Source organism: Nestor notabilis, unplaced genomic scaffold (genome assembly GCF_000696875.1).
Source record: "Nestor notabilis isolate BGI_N333 unplaced genomic scaffold, ASM69687v1 scaffold13820, whole genome shotgun sequence".
In the NCBI taxonomy this organism is placed as follows: Eukaryota; Metazoa; Chordata; class Aves; order Psittaciformes; family Psittacidae; genus Nestor; species Nestor notabilis.
The window spans coordinates 47071-68795 of NW_009911705.1; the positions used below are offsets into that span (position 1 = coordinate 47071).

A 21725-nucleotide genomic window follows, 5' to 3' on the forward strand; every position below is an offset into this window, starting at 1 on the left:
TTGCCTTGTGTAAATGGGGACTAGCTTCCTATAATGAATACTGCGTATCCTATGAGAGGCTAAGTCACTTAGACCCCTCCAAAAATTATCATCCAGGTGCCACTTCTGTTAGAGAGTCCATGGACAGGATGGGATGCACTCAATACTCTCTGGTTTTGCATTGCTTACGTATTCTTTGGTGGTTAAATATGCTGATCTCTCAGCATGTTTCTTTCAGCAGGTGGAAGAAGATGGACTCTGTGCAGAATATTCTGGGAGGTTTTGTGGCTCTAACATACCAAAAATTAAGAAGTCTCAGTCTCATGAGGCAGCCTACTGTCAGGCTACTCCACATTAGCTGTGTAGCAACCTGTCAAAATTAGGCATCCTGGAGTTTGACAGAACAATGCTCTCTGACCTTTGCGCAGTGTGCTTAGAGAATATCAATCTTGCATCTGATCAGCATGTCACAGCAATCTAAGAAAACACAATTCACAGAGATGCACTTCAGAACTGATTTTACAGAAGCAAAGATAATTCATGCCTCCTGAGCCATCTGATAGCCACAGATAACCAGCCTAGGTGGAAAATTTTTCTTTTGATGGATTATCAAAATACAGAAATCTGTTATCAGTTGTCCTTCTGCTTTTCGTTTTCTTAATCCTTAGTGTATACTCTGAAGAACAAGTGCCAGTACATAGATAATTGCTTTGGAAAGTATGAAAAATTTACCTGTTTTGACTTTACATCCACATGAGACACTGTAGGACTGCCATCTTTCAAGACATTTCTTATAAGCAGTAGGGGAACTTAAAGGGAGAAAGGCCCAATCCTTGCACTTGGGGTTGAATAGGATTAATTTCTGCAGGCAGTGGTTTCTAGCATGAGCAAAGATTTCAAGTAAATAAGAAATGTAAACCTACTAGACAGAATAAACCCAACTTGTTGGGATTCAACTTTAATATTTTACTGGTCTCCTTGGCATATGTGTGGTTTGCCATCTGCAGCTTCTGCTATGTTAAGCTTCTGCTTCATCCAGTAAAAGATCTATTTCTCTTCTTAATTGTTAAATATAATTTAAATTATTTCAGTCCCTTTTGAAAAGATAGCAATAGCTTTGATACTTCTGCAGTCTGGCATTAAAGAAAAAAAAAACAAGTAATATGTTACGTTAGCTTTCAACCAGATTCTAAAGGTATTAGGAAAGGCAGAACTTGTAATTTTATTTATTTACTATTTGTTGTGTATTTAGCAGTGCAAGTGGAAAATAAATAAAAAGGTGGTTGGCCTTGAATGCCAAGCGTGGCACAAAACAATGGTAGAAGCAGAGCTTTTCTTTGCAAACACAATTTTACAAAAGTCAAAATAAAAAGGAATATTAAGCAGAAATGCTAAAAATACCTGCTCATAAACAAAGATGAAGTACTGATCTTAAGTCTTAATTCTTTTCTTTCTTCATTTGGGCTAAGCCTTCCATTCCTCTCTGAAAAAGTGTAGGACCCACTGAAGAGAAACAATTCGGAAAACTATGGGAGCCCAGTGATTCTGTGTAGCTGTGTTAGATGGGTCTAACACTGTAAAAATTGGTCCGTGGTGGACTACCTCGATTATCTAGAGTGTGCACGGCGGGGAGCCGGCAGGGCCACTACTCCTGGTGCAGGCTGGCCCCCTGCGTCAGGATGAATGTGCACGGGGAAAAAAGGAGCCAACAAGACCACTCCTCCTGACACGGGCTGGCCCCCTGCCTCAGGAGGAGTTGGCACTTTTTGGGATATATAAGGCCCGGGGTTCGAGAGAGATTGGGAAGGAGGCAGATCCAACTACCTTTTATAACCATATTACCTGCGCAGGAACACCCACAAAAGTATGTGCCTGCCACCCCGTTTCTCTCAATGCACCTTGGAGCTGGCTTCTTGGTCATTGAACAAATGTGTAGGTTGGTAAGAATCTGTGCCTAATCTATTCTTTGGTAGTCTTTAGTTATCTCTCTTTCTAGCTTGTTATATCTCTGGACTTCACATCTACTTTAGATCTTGTAATAAACTTTCTAGCGGTTTGGTGTATGTGTGTGGCTTACGTTCCTTCTCCACCTGGAATCCTTCAATCCCTGGAACAATAGCTCTGGTCCCCACACTGAAGGCTTTGAAGATAAAAAAAAAGCAGGGGGGTTCTGTTAGGCAGAACCACTGGGTAATCTCTTTCAAAGTGCAGAACTAAAGGAGGAAGAATGGACCAGTACTCGTTCTTTCCTCTCCCAAGGCCACAGGGGGTTTAATTTCCATGGGTAACCACTGAAAAAATCCTGGCTACTCAGGTTTGCCATCAAGGGGAACTTAATTATTTCATGATTGATTTTGGGAGAGATCTGTGCCTCAAAGTATTTTTGTAAAAGTGATAGGGATATAAAAATTGGAAATTAAAAATAATCCTCTATTGATTTGCTTTTTCAGTGTGTCAAGACTTATTTTTGTTCGACACCTTGGGGGTGTTCTAGCGGTGGCAAACATCAGGGGCGGTGGTGAATATGGAGAGACCTGGCACAAAGGTAAATCAGTCCAAATAGAGGAAAAAACCTGCAGCCTAAGCAATGAAAATCACAACATTTTCTCTTCACTATCTCTTCCATATTCCCATCTCCTTTTGCCTTTTACTTATTCTGTAGAAAAGTAATTTTTTTCCTTATTTATATGTTAGATCTCTACATTGTCCAGTGTTACCTGATAGTTTTCTTTAGATTGTTCTAATTTTTACAACCTACTGAAAAATGGTTTTGCACAAACACACTATTTTCCAAGAAATTATTGCCATTTTTAAAGCAAAATCATGTTCTCCACACTTTAGGATTTGAAAATCAAAAAAAACCTGTTTGTCTGTACTGCAGGAGACCTGGATTGCTTTCACATACCTCTTTCATTATTTGCAGGTGCATGTGGCCCCACAGTTCTAGACCCCCAAGACACCAGCAGTAACTATTTAGACTCTTTTGGTATCATGCAAAAAAAGACCCCTGATTTCTAGAACCTTACAGAAGATGTGAACTTTTGGGTTCAGAATGTAATTCTTCTACATTGGTTTTGCATAATTTATGAATAGACCCTTTTGTTCTCTTTAGTGAACATGACTGGAAAAATTTCTTCACTGAAGGGGTTGTCAAGCACTGGAACAGGCTGCCCGGGGCAGTGGTTGAGTTACTATCCCTGGAGGGATTTAAAAAACGTGTAGATTTGGCACTTGGGAACATGGTTTAGTGCTGGACTTGGCAATGTTAGGTTAATGGTTGGACTCAAAGGTCTTTTCCAACCTAAACAATTCTATGATTCTGTTCATATGAAATCAATCAGCTCCACAAGTGCAGTAACTTGCCATCTCCTCTGCACTCTTAGAGAGTCCAATTTCTTGTAGGCAGGCTGTTTTTTAAAGCTGATTTTAATGCCACAGGGAAATCAAATCACTCACTACAAAACCCTTTCAATCTCTTTTCCCCTTTTCTTAATATTTTTGATGTATTTCTTTCCATGTTTTTCCAATCTAGTCATTGTCTTAATCCTTTGATTGTCCACCTTCCTTATTGTTGACAATTTAGTGCATCCCTTCACCAGAGGAAAAAGATGGGAAAAGTCCAACTCATCTCTGTAATATACCCATAATTATTTAATGGTGATGCCTCATTCATATCCCAAGAATCTGGGAGATAAGTTGCTCGAGATGTTGTCAGCAAGGCACATGCACCAAAATGCACAGTGGTGTTTATGATGAAACAATTTGCTATGGGACTAATCCATAATAACTTTTTATCAAACAAAACAGTATTCCCAGATCATTACATCTTGGTTTTACTCTATCATGTGTGGTAACTTTTTGTCTGGGTCATTTCCTCACAATTGAGTTAAATATGTATTAGTTTCATAAATAGAAGCTATATATGCTTGCAGATACAGGATATTATTGCTAAAGATGAAGTATACTTCATTAATTTTAATTTTCCAATTGGTTTGTAATAGGTTTTAATAAAATTTATTATAATATAATAATACTCCTTTGATCCACCTGTTTCCTGCTTAATTTTGACCCAAGTCTTTTATTGCAGTTGCATAATAAGAGATGTATCTGGGTTTTGTTAATTCCAGAAGTCTGTTTAATTGCATAGGTAGGATTTTTACCTAACACCAGACCAGAACTTTGAGCAAAGAGTAAGATTTATTTCCTCTTTATTGCCACACATTTGAAGATTGCTTTGTGATCTGTATGACCAAGCGTCAGTTACCTTACCAAACCTTTGCAACATAGAAATGAAGCATCCAGTGTAAATAGGGTGTCTAGGGTCACAGGATGAACAATGGAGATAGACACACCTCCAGATTATAGCTCATCTCACTTATTTTAGCATAGAATTAATTGTCCCAGAGGTTCCTGGACCACAGTGGGAACTTCAGGCAATTAGCTTCGAATAAACATGCAGCTTTTAAAGTAGAAAGAAGTGGAGTTCCCCTTCTGCATCCACTGAGCTCCACTTACCTGGGTGGACAACAGCTTTTGCTACAGGCATATGAGGAAATTCTTCCTAGTTCCTATTTCTTACTAGCATGTAATTGCCTGAGAAAGAATGTAGTAAGTCTTAAGGTAGAATAACCTTCGAGGAGAAGCCAGTTTTCATTTCATGCCAAACAGGCATCTAAAATGGGAAGATCATGAAATTTGATCAACTGTGTGTTCTCTGGTTGATAATCTTCTGCTCAAATAGTTGAAAGATGGTAGGGAAAACCATGCTTTTCCTTCCATATCCTGCCATGCAAAACTTTTTGGTTTGAGAACTGGAAGTCTTACCAATGATGTCATTTGGACCTACATTTTCAGTCATGATTTATTGCCCATACATCTCATCACGTTTGGAATATTGTTTAACAGGATGGCAGCATCTTAAGCATTTCCATATTGATAGCTGATAAAATTTCAAACCAAGATGCAATTCTGAAGTCCCTGTTTGATCATAGCTATATATCATCTGATTTGAAAGTGGCTAATCGGAAAAGAATTAAATTACCAGCCACATATTCTATGCCCAGGAAATTAGAAGTGCTTATTTTATATAGCTTATTTTATAAGTTGAGGCTTTATTGCCTTAAGAAACTGTCACTGAGTTTAATGCTGTTAAAGTCCCATTAAATCAAACCTCAAGTGGATTGTATGTGGTCATTTTGTATGTATTTTGCAATGCAAAGCTTTTAGCTTTAATTTTATGGCTTAGAAGCATTACATGGCACTCACTCCACAGTATAGGTATGTATTATTCAGAGTTTCTGAAAGCATTAGTGTTATTGACAGAACCATCTTATAGCCTCTCTTTGTTGAAAGAATCTTTCATTTTTGCTGTCTTTCTGAGCTGCATCAATTATTAAAATGTTCATGAAAACTGGAATTGTTCCCAGGTATTTTTGCATGCATGTTTTTCTGAAGAGATGGTATCAAATGGATTTTATGGTATCAACTAATTTGTTTTATTTGTGTGCCAGGTGGTATCTTGGCCAACAAACAAAATTGCTTTGATGACTTTCAGTGTGCTGCCGAATACCTCATCAAGGAAGGCTACACATCCCCAAAGAAGTTGACTATTAATGGAGGCTCAAATGGGGGCCTCTTAGTTGGTAAGATCTGCTCATATATTTCCTGGATTTGGTGATGGATTTATCAAAGTAACCAGACAAAAATTTACCAGATCCTCTTTTCAGAAGTTGCCAGAATATCAGTGTATTGGTCTATACCAGGTGTAATACACAGTTTTACTTCATTTGCTGTTTGCATAGGACACTGGGATTTGCAGTCTATAGCAAAGGCCGACTGTTAAAAGCCGTGCTTAAAGTTACTGTCTTGTGTGATAGAGCTAACCCTGTGGTCGAATCACACAGTAAGAAAGAATGCTTAAAAAACATTTGGGTTTGGGTTTTTTTTTTTTTTTATCTTTTCTTTCTTAAGGCTAACTACTACAAAATAATTACTGAATAACCAGAAATCTGTAATGTAGAATCGGGAAACTTTGTGTGGTATGTAGCATAAGCCAGAAACCTATGCCCTGTGATCCTTCATCAGAGGTTCTCATTCACTCTTTCTGTGGTCATGTATTCTTGTTCTTAGAGGGCAGATGAAAACGTGACAGTTCTGCGATTAAAGCCTTAAACAGGGACGTGTAACAATTTGGCTCTGCTTTCATTGTGTAGTTAAAACATGCCCGCAAATAAAATCAGTAATGTCTCTGGTGAGAGATGCAAAGTACAAGTACAGCTACTTGAAGAAGTCATGAGCTTTTGAGGGACTGTGTCAGTTGTAGAACTTTGTTACAAATGCATCTTTTTCACATGTAATTCGCTGCCATGTTCTTTAATTCAAGGAAGTTAAGTCTCCTCTTAAACAGAAAAGCCTGCCACAAAAATGTCTCACAGTTTAAGCAGTACTCAAAGAACCACAAAATGTGTTTCTGATTAAGTGCCTTGGTCTGAAAGCAGTAGAAGAAAAAGGGAGATTTTATTCCATTTTGAATGGAAAAGGAAACACAAATGAATAATGCTGCAGTTTGTATTTTTTTAAATAGCATGAAAGGCCTGTGACAGTGTGACAGAATTGAGCTACTTGTGAGAAGAAAAAAAAAAAGGCATTTCAAGTTCATAAACCACTGATTTATAGAAAATGAGGAGATTTACTAGGCCCGCTCTTTGCTCGCTCTTCTTTTTATACTCCTTCCTATGTATCTGCCACTGAATACTGGCTGTATTGATTTGATTTTATTTTTCAGTGAAGTAGCATCCAGCATAAGAAGCAGGATTTGGTGTTATACAGATCTTTGATCTAAGTCATCTTGGCTATTCCTGCATTCTTATTTTTAAAATCGCAAGTATACGCAAACTGAAATTTTTGCTTTCTGCTTATATACTTCTGGGTTAGAGATGGCAGGAGTTACTTGTGCATTGTAAATAGGAGCACCAGTAGAAATGAATGATATGGTAACAGATTAAAAGGTTTGTACACCATTGCACAAGTCAGTTTTATGTGAGTGTAAATATATAATTGGAAATGCAGTTAAACTTTCAACATTTTACATAGCTTCCTAAAACACTGTTTTATGGCTACATGGACTTCTGTTTCACTCAGGATGAGATTCATCCTACCCAGCCTTAGTCATCAAAACCCCTGTGTTTCTGACTGAACAAGTCAGCTGGGCTCCTTAGTTAGGTAAGGGGAAGCAAGTGACATCTGCAGAGTGTACTTCATTCCAGTAGGAGACAGGTGTTAGGAATCTAGACCTCCCTGCTCTGAATAGCCTGTTGTTAGAAACCTTCCCTTGTACTCGCAGATGGATTACAATCCAGCTGTATTTCCATGCATTTGATGAGCCAGATAGGGATTTTCCTTGACTAGGTAGAATTAGGTGAATTTAGTAAATTCTTGCAAGTGCTTTTTCATCAAAGCAGAACTAAATTTTGCAATAGTTGTTCATGCAGCACTAGGGAGCATAACTCCTGCTTTAGGTGGAAGGACTCACTGCCAGATTTTCTCAGTTCTCATTTATTGAAAGAAAAAGTGACAAGTAAGAGTATTGTCACTCTTCCAAAATACTGTTTCCTTTTAGTCAGGCTAACAGGAGGTGTCTCTGAGGAGTGCAGAGCCTTGAGCTCTTGCCTCATTCAACTGCAAAACAAGACTTCTTTGTCCTGCAATGTGATCCCCAAGCTGAGTAGAACCACAGCTGTGAGCTAAAAACCTCCTTTGTGCAAATGCAGTTTGACCTCTCATGTTTGCTTAGACAAACAGATCTGAGGTTTTGAAATCTTACCTTTGTACTGAATTTTAAAGCTCCAAGTAGATGTAGGGAAGTAAAATTCACAAATAAATTTCTGTTCCAGGTAACAGTTTATTAATGCATGTAATTAAGTATAATGGCTACTTAAAGGGGTGCAGTGGGAATGGATGAGTGTCTCCATAAGTTATTTCTTACTGAAGTAACTATTTAGGGAACTAGGAGCAGCAATTTTTTATGAAATCCTGAGCAACACACACTGCTTCAAGAGACACTCTGCAATAAAAAGTGCTAAAATGAAATGTTATACAATAGTTGCTTTGGCTTTTTTTCGTACCAGAATATAATTTGTGTTCATGAAAGGAAATAACATAAAGGCAAGGGATCTGATCAAAAGCTTCAGTTAAAAGGATAAAGAGCTCTCACATGGCAGCCATTTAAGGCACCACATATCTGTTAAGAAAATCACTCAAAAAGGACCCAAAAAGAGTTAGCATAGCTTCATAACAGAGATGACCAGAAGTAAAATCGCATCCTTCAGAAAACAGAAATCATATTCAAAAGCAGAAATGAGGTAGAGCATAAACTCCGAGAGAGACTGATGGACTACAGGAGACTGATGAGCAAATTGCTTCCGCTATAAAGATCAGCAGTGAAAGCTTTCTATGCACATCAGAAGCAGAAAGCTAGCCAGAGGATCTGTGGAGCTTATACATTAAGCGAGGTGTAAAAGGAGCACTAGAGGCAAGTAGTGACAGAGCTGAACAACTAAATGGTGTATGTGTGTTGATGTTCCCTCCTGAGGAGCCTGGGGAGTTCCCTGCACCAGAGTCTTTCCTCATGGGGAACACTCTGAGGAGCTGTCTCAAGCTGAAGCATCAGCAGAAGAGGTTTTGGAGTAAATCAATCACATGAAAAGTAGTGTGTTGCCAGGACCAGATGGTGGACACACACGATCCAAGTGAACTCTGATACGAAATTGCAGGCTACTAAGCCTGAATATCTGAGGAACAGAAGGGGGCAAGTGTAATGCCAATTTTTAAATGGTTCATGGTGATCCAGAAGCTGCACATGAGTAAAGCTGACTTCTCTAATAGGCTAACCAGCTAAAACCAGTGAGTAATAGCTGATGAGCAAGAATTTTGTAGGCTGAAGTTACATCTTGCAAATCTATTAGAGCTATTGGAAGGAGTCAGGCAGTGTATGGTGCTTTTAACAGTGATCTTGGTGAGGAGTTATTCTTGGATTTTCAAAAGCTTCTGACAAGGTCTCTTGCATAAGGCTATGCAAGAAAGTTCTTGCTGAGCAAAAAGCAAGGTCATGTCATAGCAATATCCTGGTTAGCAGAAGGCAAAGAATGGTAATAAACAATCCATTTTCACAATGGACAAAAATGAGGAGATAGAATAATTTGGGAAAGACTATGCCTACATGTGGATGTGCAGTGATTAGCTCTGAATAAAGACAAGGATTCTGGGATCCATTGTAGTAGGTATGTGAAAATTTCAGTACTCTTATTTCTTAAAATTCAAAAAAAGCTGGGGAATTTGTAAAATCACCAGACGACAGATTTAAATCAAGCAACAGAGACTGGAATTGAAGAACCTATTGCTGCAGAATATGATGAACACTAGATCTCTTGATTTAAGGAATGTAACATTCTTCTTAGGTGTAGCTTTTTCTAAAAAAAGTATGAAATAGGAATCTTTGTGACTTCATGCTGCATGAATAAACATTATGAAAGAAATTAGATGTATTTACAGAGGGTTTGTGTTTTGATGGCTGTTTTAACAGGATGGCTGCAGGTAACTCCAACTTGGGGAAAACCTAAACAACTAGTTCAAAAGCAGATAATGTACAGGAAGTATCTCCCAGTATTTGCTTTACCCTTTTTCCCAGAGCATCTGCCAGTTGCCACTCTTATAAACTGAACACTGAGCTAGATGGACCTGCTGTGGTTATTTTTAAAATATATGAGGCAAGCATTGTTCTTGAAGAAATTGTCCTTTCCAGTAGTAGGAAGATGGGGGTCATAAAAAAAAAAAAGATAAAACAGTAATTTGTTTTATTAAGATGAGGTTATTCCTCTGATTTTTATAGCATGCTTTTATCAAAGCTTTTCATATGGGTTTACATAGTAATTATAGAAGAAAACTTTTATCAGTAAGTGTTCCTTAATGCCCTTTTCTTTGTTTAAACTAGTATTAAGGTTTAGACAGTGAATGTTTTAGGAACCTCCAATTCAGTAGTCCAAAGCTCACATATTTTAAAAGTGAATTTCTCCTTTAAACCCAGTTTGCTAGTTTGGAAGGTAGTTTTCAAAGAACAGCGTGTTTGGTGCCTGAAGAACAGGGAAATAGCTCTTAAACAATTTTGAACATATCATCTTTGAGAGTTATAATTTTTATTCATTAGCATATTTGCTTTTGGTTTTGCTTAAAAGTCTGTTTGATTTTGTATGCACTGTCAGTCTTCTCCCAGTGCAGTTGGGTTTATATCAGATATTTTGTACTGAAGTTTTTTGGCTCCAGGTGTTATATGGTAATCCATATTTCTTCTTACATTGTTTTAACTTACAATTTTACTTTTCTTTTTCTTTTTTTTTTTTTTTTCCCCTGTTTTTAAGAAACTGAGTTTATAAAAGATAGCTTTTTGGAAGTTGGTCTTTCATGAACTTGGCAGTGGACCTATTACTGCTGAGCTTAATTCTTTAAGATACGAATACTAATAGAGTTGTTTTCCTGTCAAAGCTGCCTGTGCTAATCAGCGCCCTGACCTATTTGGTTGTGCTATTGCCCAAGTGGGAGTCATGGACATGCTCAAGTTCCACAAGTACACCATTGGCCATGCTTGGACCACTGACTACGGTTGCTCCGACTGTAAAGAGCAGTTTGAATGGCTGTGCAAGTAAGTGCCTTTAAATACCTCCGTGGTGGTTAAAATGCGTAGTATGATCAACAGTTTCAGATTGTCATGTTCAGTATCTAGACTAAGAATTACTTAGTCCTTTCCCACACTAAATTTGGGGAGCACAGCATTTCCTTCAAGTCAGTTTCACATGAAAGATTAACTTCAAAGCCCCGTTGAGTCAACTGGTCATATTTTCAAAGACCTTGTTCTACAGCTTTAACAACTCATAAGGTTTTCTTTCTGAATAATGACTCCTTTAGGCTGTCACAACAGAATATTCTCAAGTGAACTGCTACATAAATAGTGGTTTTTACAATGGGGAGAGACAATCACCATTGTGAATTATATTATACAATGTGAATGGGATCTATTTGTAGGAATTGAAAGGCTATAACAGCGTATTCATTTCCTAACTCCATGCTGAGAGGTCTGAAAAGATTATTTTTAAAAAAATAAACAAAGAATTCGATGTCAAGTCCAAATACTAGATGATCAGTTGGGACCATTGTAATTAGATTGTTTCAAAACCTTCAGTTGTCTAATTTAAGTCTTCAGTGGAAAACTTTTGTAAATATGGTGCATGAAACAACTAACAAATTTCATAATTTCATTTTTATCAATAGATAAAATAGATTTTAGATAATAGATAAAAGATTAACTGTTATAAAAATGATCCAAATAATCTTCATGATTTTGGACTCTGAAACTTCCTTGCACATCTGTAAATTCAAATATTCTGAAGAGGTAATGTAGAAGCAAAGTTTTAAATTCATTCTGTGATAAAGAGAAATGTATCTGCAGCAAGGAGTCACTCCATACCTACTTCAACACATGCTTACTCACAAAATCTCAATGCATAATTTTAGAAACATCTTATATGGCAGTACCTGAAATATTTCTTTCCCTCCTTTTCACTAGCTATATATGTAACGTTGCTTAGATGGTGCCTTTACAGGCACCCAAAAAATTCATAAGGCAAATAGCGGCATGTAGTGACTATCATTTAACTTCTTTTCAAAACAAATAATAGTTTGAAAAATCACTTACATTGTTCCTTAGATGAAAATGAGGAAGCCAGAGATCTGCTAGGTTAGACATTCAAATGTCGTCACGTGTTCTTAAACATAATTTGGAGTTACTTCCTGGTTACTCCTCCAAGTGGGAAATTCATTCAAAAATAAAGTAAAATTTCCTTCTGTATTGCCTGTCATGAAATAAGGGGGAAAATAGTATCCTACTCTTGATTTAAGGAATGTAACATTTTTTCTAGGTGTAGCTTTGTCTAAAAGAAGTATGAAATGTTTAGATGGAATTCTTCATGGCTTACCTTTAATTTCTAATGCTAAAGGGTACTTTGTGTTGAAATATGTAGATACACCTTTTATGTTATGTTACAGTAGCTAAAAGATATAAATCCTCCTGCAAAGAAAGCAAATTTTGAAAGTTGGATTGTTCATTGTTCAGCAAATAAGAATTGAAGTCATCTATCAAAACCAGGAAAACTTAGAGTTCTTGTTTCTGTTTCCTGTGTGGTGTTCCCTCAGTTTCCCTATTGCCCATTCCTGATATTTTTGGCATTTCTATGACATGTATGCATATACCTCTCTGAAATTAAAAAAATGTACTTCCTTCACAGTTGAGAGCCAGAGTTTTGTGGCCACTGTCAGCAGTTGGCAGTAGTGCAATTCTGATGTATGCAACTGAAAACTGTAGTATTCTGAGTGCTATCAAATGCCACTGTGATGATTTCAGTATGAGAGAATCTTCTTTTTGGGTCTTGAGGAAAAAGTATGTAAAGATTTGTGTGCTCTTCTCAGGTACTCTCCGCTTCACAATATCAAACTACCACAAGAGGATGGCATCCAGTATCCCTCTACGCTGCTTCTCACAGCAGATCATGATGATCGCGTGGTCCCTCTTCATTCACTGAAGTTCATTGCTACTCTGCAGTATGTTGTGGGCCGAAGCCGTAAACAAACCAATCCACTTCTCATCCATGTTGACACCAAGGCTGGGCATGGAGCAGGAAAGCCAACTGCTAAAGTTATAGAAGAAGTGTCAGATATGTTTGCTTTTATAGCACGATGCCTAAATCTTGATTGGATTGAATAGGCAAAATGCTTATTACTGTCTCCTTTAGAAAACAAGGGCTTTAACACCATTTAAGACCAACCAGACTACTACTTGGTGTAGTACTTACATTTAAGAACTGCGATTTAATATTTTATTGATCCAGTTGACTATGGAGTTTTGATCTTTTGTGCTTCCCTCTTTTTGGCATTTCTTTGAATTTCTTTCTACCACATCGCAAAGTACATTTTGAAAAGCATGTTCAAATAAATAGCTGAGCTGCTGTCGGTGCTGTTGTGAACATTTAGATTCCAGAGTTAGTGCTAGTTGAGCTTATTTCCTGTAAACAATTTTCATGTATTTTGCACCTATAAATATATCCAGATCATCTGTAATTAAATGTAAGTACTGTCCAAATACAGGAACTCTGAGCATACTTTATTTACACGGTAACTTATTTAAGAATATAAATGGAAGGTGTTCAGTGATAACCATGAAATACCGAAGAGACAGTAATTTGGGTAATTAAGTCAAATACTATTAAAAAGCTTATATTACATGCTGTTCATAAGTGTGTTACAGTCTATAATAATGCTGTTTCTAAATTGTACTTTGTTTTCAAAAAGACTTTAAAATGTCACCAGTTTTCTGTCATTTATTTGCACAGAGAAGAGAAAATTGTAGGCTGGAAAATTTCAGGAATTCTTAGATTCTCACTGTAATCTCAGGCAACCTATACAGATACTGTTCAACACCCCATCTGCTGTTAGCTCTTTGTCTATTCCTGAAGAGTAAACGAGACACTAGTTAGAAAAAAATAAAATAAAAAACCACACCCCCCCAAAAAAAAAGAAAAACAACAAAAAAACCCCAACCACCAAAACACCAAAAGCACACCTTTTGTTTTCCAGATTGTTCAAGTTCAGTTTTTCCTGATGCCTTTGACAAAATGTTCTCTAACAAGACAAAATCTGAGCATACGTATATAACCTAGTTCTGGCTGCAGAACAACAAGAGCTCATAGTCAGACTCCCTAATGATTTGACACAGGCACAGTATTTGAACTGCCATTTCTTATCTTTCTTATCTAGGCTGTAGAGCTGGAAAGTCGATGTATTTGCCTACTGCATCAATCAGTCTAAACTGATGCACTGCAGCAACTAGGGTTTGATTTTACGGAGAAAAAAAATATCCTACGGATTATTATTAGTCTTGGCCCTCCAGAGAACACTGCTGCTGCTCAGTTTTGGTTAAACTGATACATTCTTCTAGAATCATGCTGCTCATTATATTCACATTTAGACCCTAAGGCCTGTATTTTAACTCTAAGCAAACAGTGTCTCAGCACATGAAGAGGAGGGAGCGGTATTTAAGAGGAGTAGGCTGCTGTAAACAGCAGAAACATTAAAAATAAATTTGCACCAGATTCACTGTTTCTGTCATGCTCTGGGGCTTTGCTGATTCCCTCTGCAACTGAGGAAGGATCATCCCTTCTAGGCCCTTATAATTCGATTTTAGGAAGGAAAAAGAAATGCGTTTCTGATTTCTTATGAAATACTACACCAAAAACCTGTATGTGATCTGGGGTTTATTTGTGGTCCGTGAGCATTATGGTTTTACCAGGTACTTTACAGACTGATGCATTCTGACCACAACATTGAGTTAAACAATCAGAATAGGGAGTTGAGGGAGATACGTTTTTTTTTTCCCTCCAGGCTGCAAAAACAGGGCTCGGGTTCAGCACCCCCCTGTTCCCAGAGGTTTGTGAACTGTTTTCTGTGATCTTCTGGGAATTTTCAACAGCTTCCCTGAATGGCAGAAACAAAGCATGTAGAGCAGTAGCGTCCCCACTTCTGACACCTCACAGTTGCAGCATCTGGCCTTTTATTGAATGTTACCAAGAGGAAAAAGCTGCACCTCTGAGACAAGAACTTTGCAGGACAGGGTGTATGGGAAACAGGGTCCTCATGCATTCAAGAAATACAGCTTGAAGTGTGTCAGTGCGTCAAATTGCAAAGGCTTGGACACAGCCACCTCAATCATGTCTTCAGGTCTTTGTTTCTAAAAATTTTTTTCCTTGATCTCCACAAAAATTTTGGCTCAGATTAAAAATCATTCATTTTCTTCCTGAAGCTTTCTGCTTTCTGCTTTCATATGGGGCGATGGGAAACAAATTTTTCTTCGAGTGGCAATCAATAGTTTTTGAAGGTGGGTTGCTGGAGACACCACTCATAAAGTAAGGGTTCAAAAGTATCCCTTGTAGAATGCTGTTATCTATTGGGAAAGCATTATGTTTCTGTAACAGGGTCTTAATGCTGACATTTTCATTCATCTTAATCAGGTATGCCAAGGCCAGGATTCAAGTGCCAAAAAAGTGATGTTGCAGAGCTATCTTATTAGCCAAGTTGCTCATTTGGGTGCAGAAAGGGTAATGCTCCAACTGGAATCTGTAATTAACTCTGAGCAAGTAATGCTCTTGTAATAAAGTGGGATTTAAACCTTCAGAGTCTGGATTAAATAGACCTGGAGCCAAACCATTCCTGCATGAAATCTTTGTTAGTCTGGTTTCAAGGTTACCTTCTTTTCTCTACAGTGGAAATGCTATTTTTATGAAGAGGCTGTGTATTTTGTGCCTTTTATTTCCAGTACATAAATCAAAATTCACTACCTGGACTAGGTAACCTCCTCACAACTACCTGCTTTTTCAAAATCATGTTTCTTAGCAAAATAGATACCAGTGTTCTGTGCCAAAATCAAAACCAGAAAAATCTTTAAGTCTTGTAAGAGGCTTATGCTACATGAACTAAAATCTGGTTTTAAGTGGAAATAAATCGACTTTTTTGCGTATTGCTGCTTCTGATACTCTTCACAACTAGTGTGAAGATATCTTACTTATCTTTGCTCCCATGAGAATACTTTTGGATCAGATTTGATTTATGTGAAAAAGGTCAGAAGTATTTTTAAAAGCTGAGAGCCTTCATATTCTTCACAGAGAGAGTTATTTGAATTCCTTTGCATCAGAGTTAAATTATATTTTGGTAGCTAACAAAATAAAAAATACTGACTTGAGATTGGTGCTGTACCCTCCCCAACATAATCACCAAGATCTGTGGGTGGAAAAAGGCAGCTGGCCTGAGAATATGTAAGAATAAAGGACACTCGAAACAGAGGTAGGAGACACCTGTTCCTGGCACCTAGGACCTCTCCTGTTTCACCAGGATTTTCTTGACTTGACTCTGCTTTGCTATCTGTCCATAGGAAACCAGAAGCATGAGCAGCAGTACACTGGGATTCGATACGGCAAGCAACAGCTTTTAAACTTCTATGTTGTCAGGTCATTTATTTATTTTCAGCCTGAGGTAGCCCCTCAGGATTGCCTGAAGATCTGCTCATAGACTCTTCTTGACAGCCTTTCCTGTGAAAGGGGTTTTCCAAGCCGAGTAGAATTTAGGAGGAAGAGACTTGGAAGCCAAGCTAATAAACGACCACCCCAATTTTCTGCCAAGCTCTTCTACTTTGAAAATCCTTAATAGACAGCTTTTGTGCAATTGCCTCTTTGTGCAGACCTCTCAGGATTTGGATAGTTGATGCTGTTTGAATAGCCAGGGTTGGCAATTTTGTTCATTTCTCCATATGTTCTTTTAATTACTTCTGCCTTACTGTACTGCATGCCAGGAAAAGAAAAAGCAGTACTCTGGCTTTTTAGTTTTTTTCCTTGCAGGAGGGGTATATGGGGTAGCTTTCCAATTCTCATATCTCTGAAGGTAACCAAGGTGTGTCCTCAAGATAATGTTACTCTTGAATAGCTATTTCTGAATAAGCTTATGTGTTCAGTTTATTCATGGCAGAGAAATCCCAGTGATGGAATCCCTCAGTGGGGGCTGGACTAGCTACTGGCATCTGCAGAAATGAACTGAAGTTCTGGACTAGGAGGACTGTGTTTTGGCCATTTCTCCTAATTTTTCAAAAGAAGATTAACTGAAAATACAACATTTAAAACTGAGCAATAACATGTCAGTAAGTCTCTGTTCTATAGCCATCCCTCTGCCTGGCTAGCAGGAGTAACAGCGGCAGGGTACAAACATGGTGCTCATGTCCTTACCCATAGCAGGGTAAGTTTAACACTGGAAGTATGAAAGACAAGAGTCAGCTTGTGGTGATTTTCACTGAACATTTCCAGCTTCCACAGCAGCTGCAGCACGAGAACTGGAGTCGATGGATGATATCTCTGCAAATATGACATTTCTAGTGCAATATATGCTGCTCAGGAGACTACAGTTTGTGCCTGTGCACTGCTTTCAGTGCCTCTCAGACCTTCTGTGTGCAAAAACAGAGACACTATTCTTGAACCCCTCAAAGTGGGGGGCACATGCTAGTTTTAATAACCTGCCTATTAGGCGGGTCCAGAGAAGGGCAACAAAGCTGGTGAAGGGTCTGAAGAGTAAGTCTGATGAGGAATGGCTGAAGAAACTGGGGTTGTTTAGTCTGGAGAAAAGAAGGTTCGTGGGGACCTTATGACTCTCTACAACTACCTGAAAGGAGGTTGTAGTGAGGTGGGAGTTGGTCTTTTCTCCCAAATAGCAAGCGACAGGACAGGAGGTAATGGCTCAAGGTGTGCCAGGGGAGACTTAGATTGGATATTAGGGTGATCAGGTGTTAGAACAGGCTTCCCATGAAAGCGGTGGAATCACCACACCTGTAAAGTGTTCAAAAACCATGTAGATGAGGCCCTCAGTGATATGGTTTAGTAGTGGTGTTGGCAGTCCTGGGATAATGGTAGGACTTGATCTTAAATGTCTTTTCCAACCTAGTGGTTCTGTGATACTATCTGATAGTTTTAACTGAAGCATTTAGATATTTGTCTATGAACAGGGCAATATTAAGCCCAAAATATTGTCTGTAATTTTGATCTTAATTTTCACCTATAATTTCCACTGACAAAATACTGGGGAAATAATGAGAAGAAAAGTGATGGAAAGGGTTTGATTTTGTGGTATTCATATTAATTTGACCCTTTCGGTACTTCAGGAAAGTGGATGAACATTCAATGTGTGGGTTCTAAAATAAGCATTCCACAGACAAGGAGGGAGGTAGAATTTCCTGGGTTTAGGAAACAAAGTTGTATTATAAATGTAAGATTGTACACAGTGAAGCTACAGAGCAGTTGTAGGTTGAGCTGCATGAAATACCTTAATTCAGCAGGGCACCTGGACTCGTAGATGGTAATTCCATTTAGTTCTTCGCACCATCATTTTCATGCTGCTTTTCTTTCCCTGCAGAGACCTATACTTAACCTCTGACATTTCCTCAGTAAAAAACAGATGAACATTAAGATATATTGCATTTCAGTGATGCCATCAAATACGTACTCTTCTCCTGTGGGACTTCAAAAGTGTCAGAAGAGCAATAGCAAAAAAATTAATGTTTGCTTTGCCACCTAGTCATTGAACAACCATGAGCATACTAAATAACAGAGGACTTTATTCATTAGTTAGGTATGCACCAGTTAATGCAATTTTTCAGAAGTTTGGTTGAGCATGCTTTCAGGCCATTTCTGGTGTGCAACAACAGCATGTCATTTCAACAGCAAGTGACAAAGTGCTGTAGCATGCACTGTCGTTTCTTTCCTGAGAAAGAAACAGAATGAAGGGCTTGGGCATTTCACTAGTCAGAATCCCTTGGAGCTGTAAGGGGAGCAGATAAACAATACTTAGTGTCTTCTGATTGTTTCAAATGAACCAGTGTAATTTTCAGCAGAATATGGTGTTTTCTGGAAGTGTTACATCTCAGAGGAAGCTCTGCCATGGTAGAACAAGCCTTTGAATATAAGTCTGTGCAGATACCTATTTCAGTAGGTGGGCCAAGCTGCCTAATACTTCCTACTTCATATATTGAGTGTTAATAATTAACATGCTGCTGCTGAAGTTGCTTTTGTGGTTTAGTTTAAAGCTTCTCAGTATGAAAAACATGTTTACATCGTGAATGGCATAAAGCTGTACACCTACAGCAATTCATAGGGACCCAAGCTCCAGCTCTTGTATGGTTTACCCTCCATTTTGCATTTCACTAGGTAGACACAGGTACTAGGATAACTTTGCATTACAGTAAAAAAGTGAAAGAAATACTCGTGATCACCACCCATAAACTGCAGATCTTGGGAAACCTCTGTTGTTGACTATATTTTGAAATTAAAAGCTGTATTTTGAAATTAAAGGGATTACTTTTCCTGATGTTCAGGCTTCCTTGGACTTCAAGGAAATGCAGATCCAAATCTGGTCTTTGCAAGAGCACCCATCACTCGAAATGCCTAAAAGCTTTTGCTTTTAGGCAGAAGTTCTTGAAATTCCCCATATTCACAATGTGATTATTCTCCAGCGAAGCTTTGGCTGCCAAGGACAAACTGGAAAACATCCTCTTCTCACAGATGACAGTCACTCATGCAACCACCCAGTCATTAAACAGTTTGCTGCCGTGGGCCTGCTGCCCATGCTTCCTGCCTGGTGGAGCCTTCCAGGGCCTTTGTGCTCACCAGAGGAAGTCGATTGAGGGGGTGGGCTATCAAAGTTACAAAATCGTTTCCAGCTAATGAATTAGAAAGCTTGTTGAGACCATTTCATGAAGGGGTTTGGGCAGCTTTTGTTATTTTCAATGCATGTTCCCTTTGGTGAACATTAGGCAGCTTGTTCTGCCAAGTGGGGGCAGCAATGATGGGTCAGAAAAAGAATCATGCTGATGGTGATCATTACCTGGAGAGGCATTGTGGAAAATATGCCTTCTGTTCATCAAGGTTTAACACTGACCTGCACTCACTTCTGCTTTACTGATCTAATTAGGTGCAAGGGAACATCCATCAGAGCATTAACTGCAGGTGGGTGTTGTGGCCCCTTCGCTCCCTCAGAGTGGCTGTGGGGGGCAAGGCACCCATTGTAGCAGGACTGGCCAGAAACATGGGGGGAGTAATCACCAGTCAAATATAGACATGGCATGTCTCTCATCAAGATGACAGGATAAGAACTGCATATTGCTGTTTTCAAATGCACAGGCCTACAGAGCTCCTACTTACGGAGCTGAAGGAAGAGCCACTCACCCCAGCTGTCAGAAGCTGGTTTTGAGGCGTGTTAGCTGTAGCTCATCCCAAGGTCCTGCACCAGCCATCAGGCTGGTAATTAGCTATAGTCACTGAACCATGAAAGTTCTCTATTTGGCTGTTATTCTGGGAGACGAGGATGATGCATCAGTGAGTTGAGGAGGGATGTGATAGGCTGAATCGTTAAACCACTCAGCCACTTCACCCTGCTGTGCAGGCCTTGGTGTAGATAGGCTTTATTGAGCTGCCTGCCCGCCAGAGTGCCACAGGGTGACCTGCACTCATGGCTGAGGGCAGCGGCCTCTGAAATGGAGGGCAGATTTTGGTCAGGAGACATGGCCATGTCTACCCAGCTGGAAAGGCATGGCAGTCTCTAGCCAAGCATCCATTTTGGCTGCCACCAAAAGGCTGACAGGGATCTAAACCCCTGCAATGGGGGAATCCTCCAGGCTTGGGACAGTGCCCCGGAGCCACTCCATCTTGGGGTCCCTGAGGGTTGGAGGTCCTCTGCTTAGCAGCTACCTCGTCCTACCTGTCTGCTGCAGCCTGTGCCAGGTGATGTGGTCACCAAGGCTGAGTCCCTCTGGACATCTGGGCAGCCATTTTCCCTGTGTGGCAGCCAGCAGTGGCCTCAGCTGTTAGCTGAGGGAGGTAGGATGAGCGAGGGGGATGCCAGCACAGACCATGCTCCCACCAACTGGTGCAGTCCCACAGGGCCAGACCACGATGGGCAGATCTGGGGGCTGGTAATGGGGCTCATCAACAGCCCCTGACATGGCAAGCAGTATACCGAGTCCAGCCATGGGCACCGGACAGGAGCAAAAGGAGATAGGGCCACAGAGAGGGCACATCCAAGGGGTACATATTGAAGACAGGCTATCCACAGTGCATAGTAACAGGGGCTACCCAGCACCTGAGATAAACACTTGCAGGGTTAGTTTTAGAAATAAAACTGAGATTTATTTCCTTGTCACTGGATAAATAGAAGCTCCTCCTTTCCAGGAGCAGACATTGGACCATCTCCCAGGGAGAGAATGGGGTTTTCAGACATCCCTTCCAGTATGTAAAGGGGGCCTGCAAGAAAGCTGGAGAAGGACTTTTTACAAGGGTATGTAGTGATAAGACAAGGAGTAATGGCTTTAAACTGAAAGAGGGGAGATTGAGATTAGGCATTGGGAAGAAGTTCTTCACTGGGAGGGTGGTGAGGCACTGGCACAGGTTGCCCAGAGAAGCTGTGGCTGCCCCATCCCTGGCAGTGTTCAAGACCAGGTTGGACAGGGCTTGGAGCAACCTGCTCCAGTGGAAAATGTCCCTGCCCGGGGCAGGGGGGTTGGAACTGGGTGATTTTTAGGGACCCTTCCAACCCAAACTGTTTTGTGATTCGATGACATCCCCGTAGATGGCGGTGTGGGTGCTTCGGGTGCTGCAGGACTTCAGACCTCAAGGTGCCTCGAATGCACGGTTAGTACCTCCTTGTGACTTAGTGCTCCTGACAGATACTCTGAATCCCGTTTGAGATTTAGGTTTACTTCCCCCCTGCTCATGTAGAGGTCTGGCAGACCTGTTGCTGAATCTTGACGTCTCTTTTGGAAAGCCTAGCTTCTAAAATTAGGTATTGACACACCCAACTTACACTGGCATTTAAATCCCACTCCAGAGTTAGCCTAAGGCATTTTCACTTAACTGTATAATCCTCTGGGGGCTTTTAGGAAAGCCTCTGCCTGGGCTCAGTTTACTCAATTCAGAGAAGTCAGTACCTCACTTGGAGCCAGGTACTAGCTGTTTGCTCTGGTGTAGTATTTTAGGGGATGTGATTCAGCAGACATTCTCAGAGCATGTTTAACAATCTGCCAGGACAGAGCTCCCTGTGAATCACAGCTTTCCCCTCTCTCC

The 21725-nt window shown here is 39.7% G+C and overlaps 1 protein-coding gene across 1 annotated transcript in view; it reads left to right on the forward strand.

Annotated features, from left to right (window-relative positions):
• Positions 1 to 13316, forward strand: part of PREP (prolyl endopeptidase) — a gene marked incomplete at its 5' end in the record, with an annotated part of 51328 nt that extends 38012 nt beyond the window's left edge. The window contains 4 exons of the mRNA XM_010016025.1: positions 2430 to 2524; positions 5490 to 5621; positions 10516 to 10672; positions 12493 to 13316. Of these exons, the coding sequence (XP_010014327.1) occupies positions 2430 to 2524; positions 5490 to 5621; positions 10516 to 10672; positions 12493 to 12787 (679 nt within the window). The remainder of the gene's footprint in view (positions 1 to 2429; positions 2525 to 5489; positions 5622 to 10515; positions 10673 to 12492) is intronic.
• Positions 13317 to 21725: the final 8409 nt, after the last annotated feature.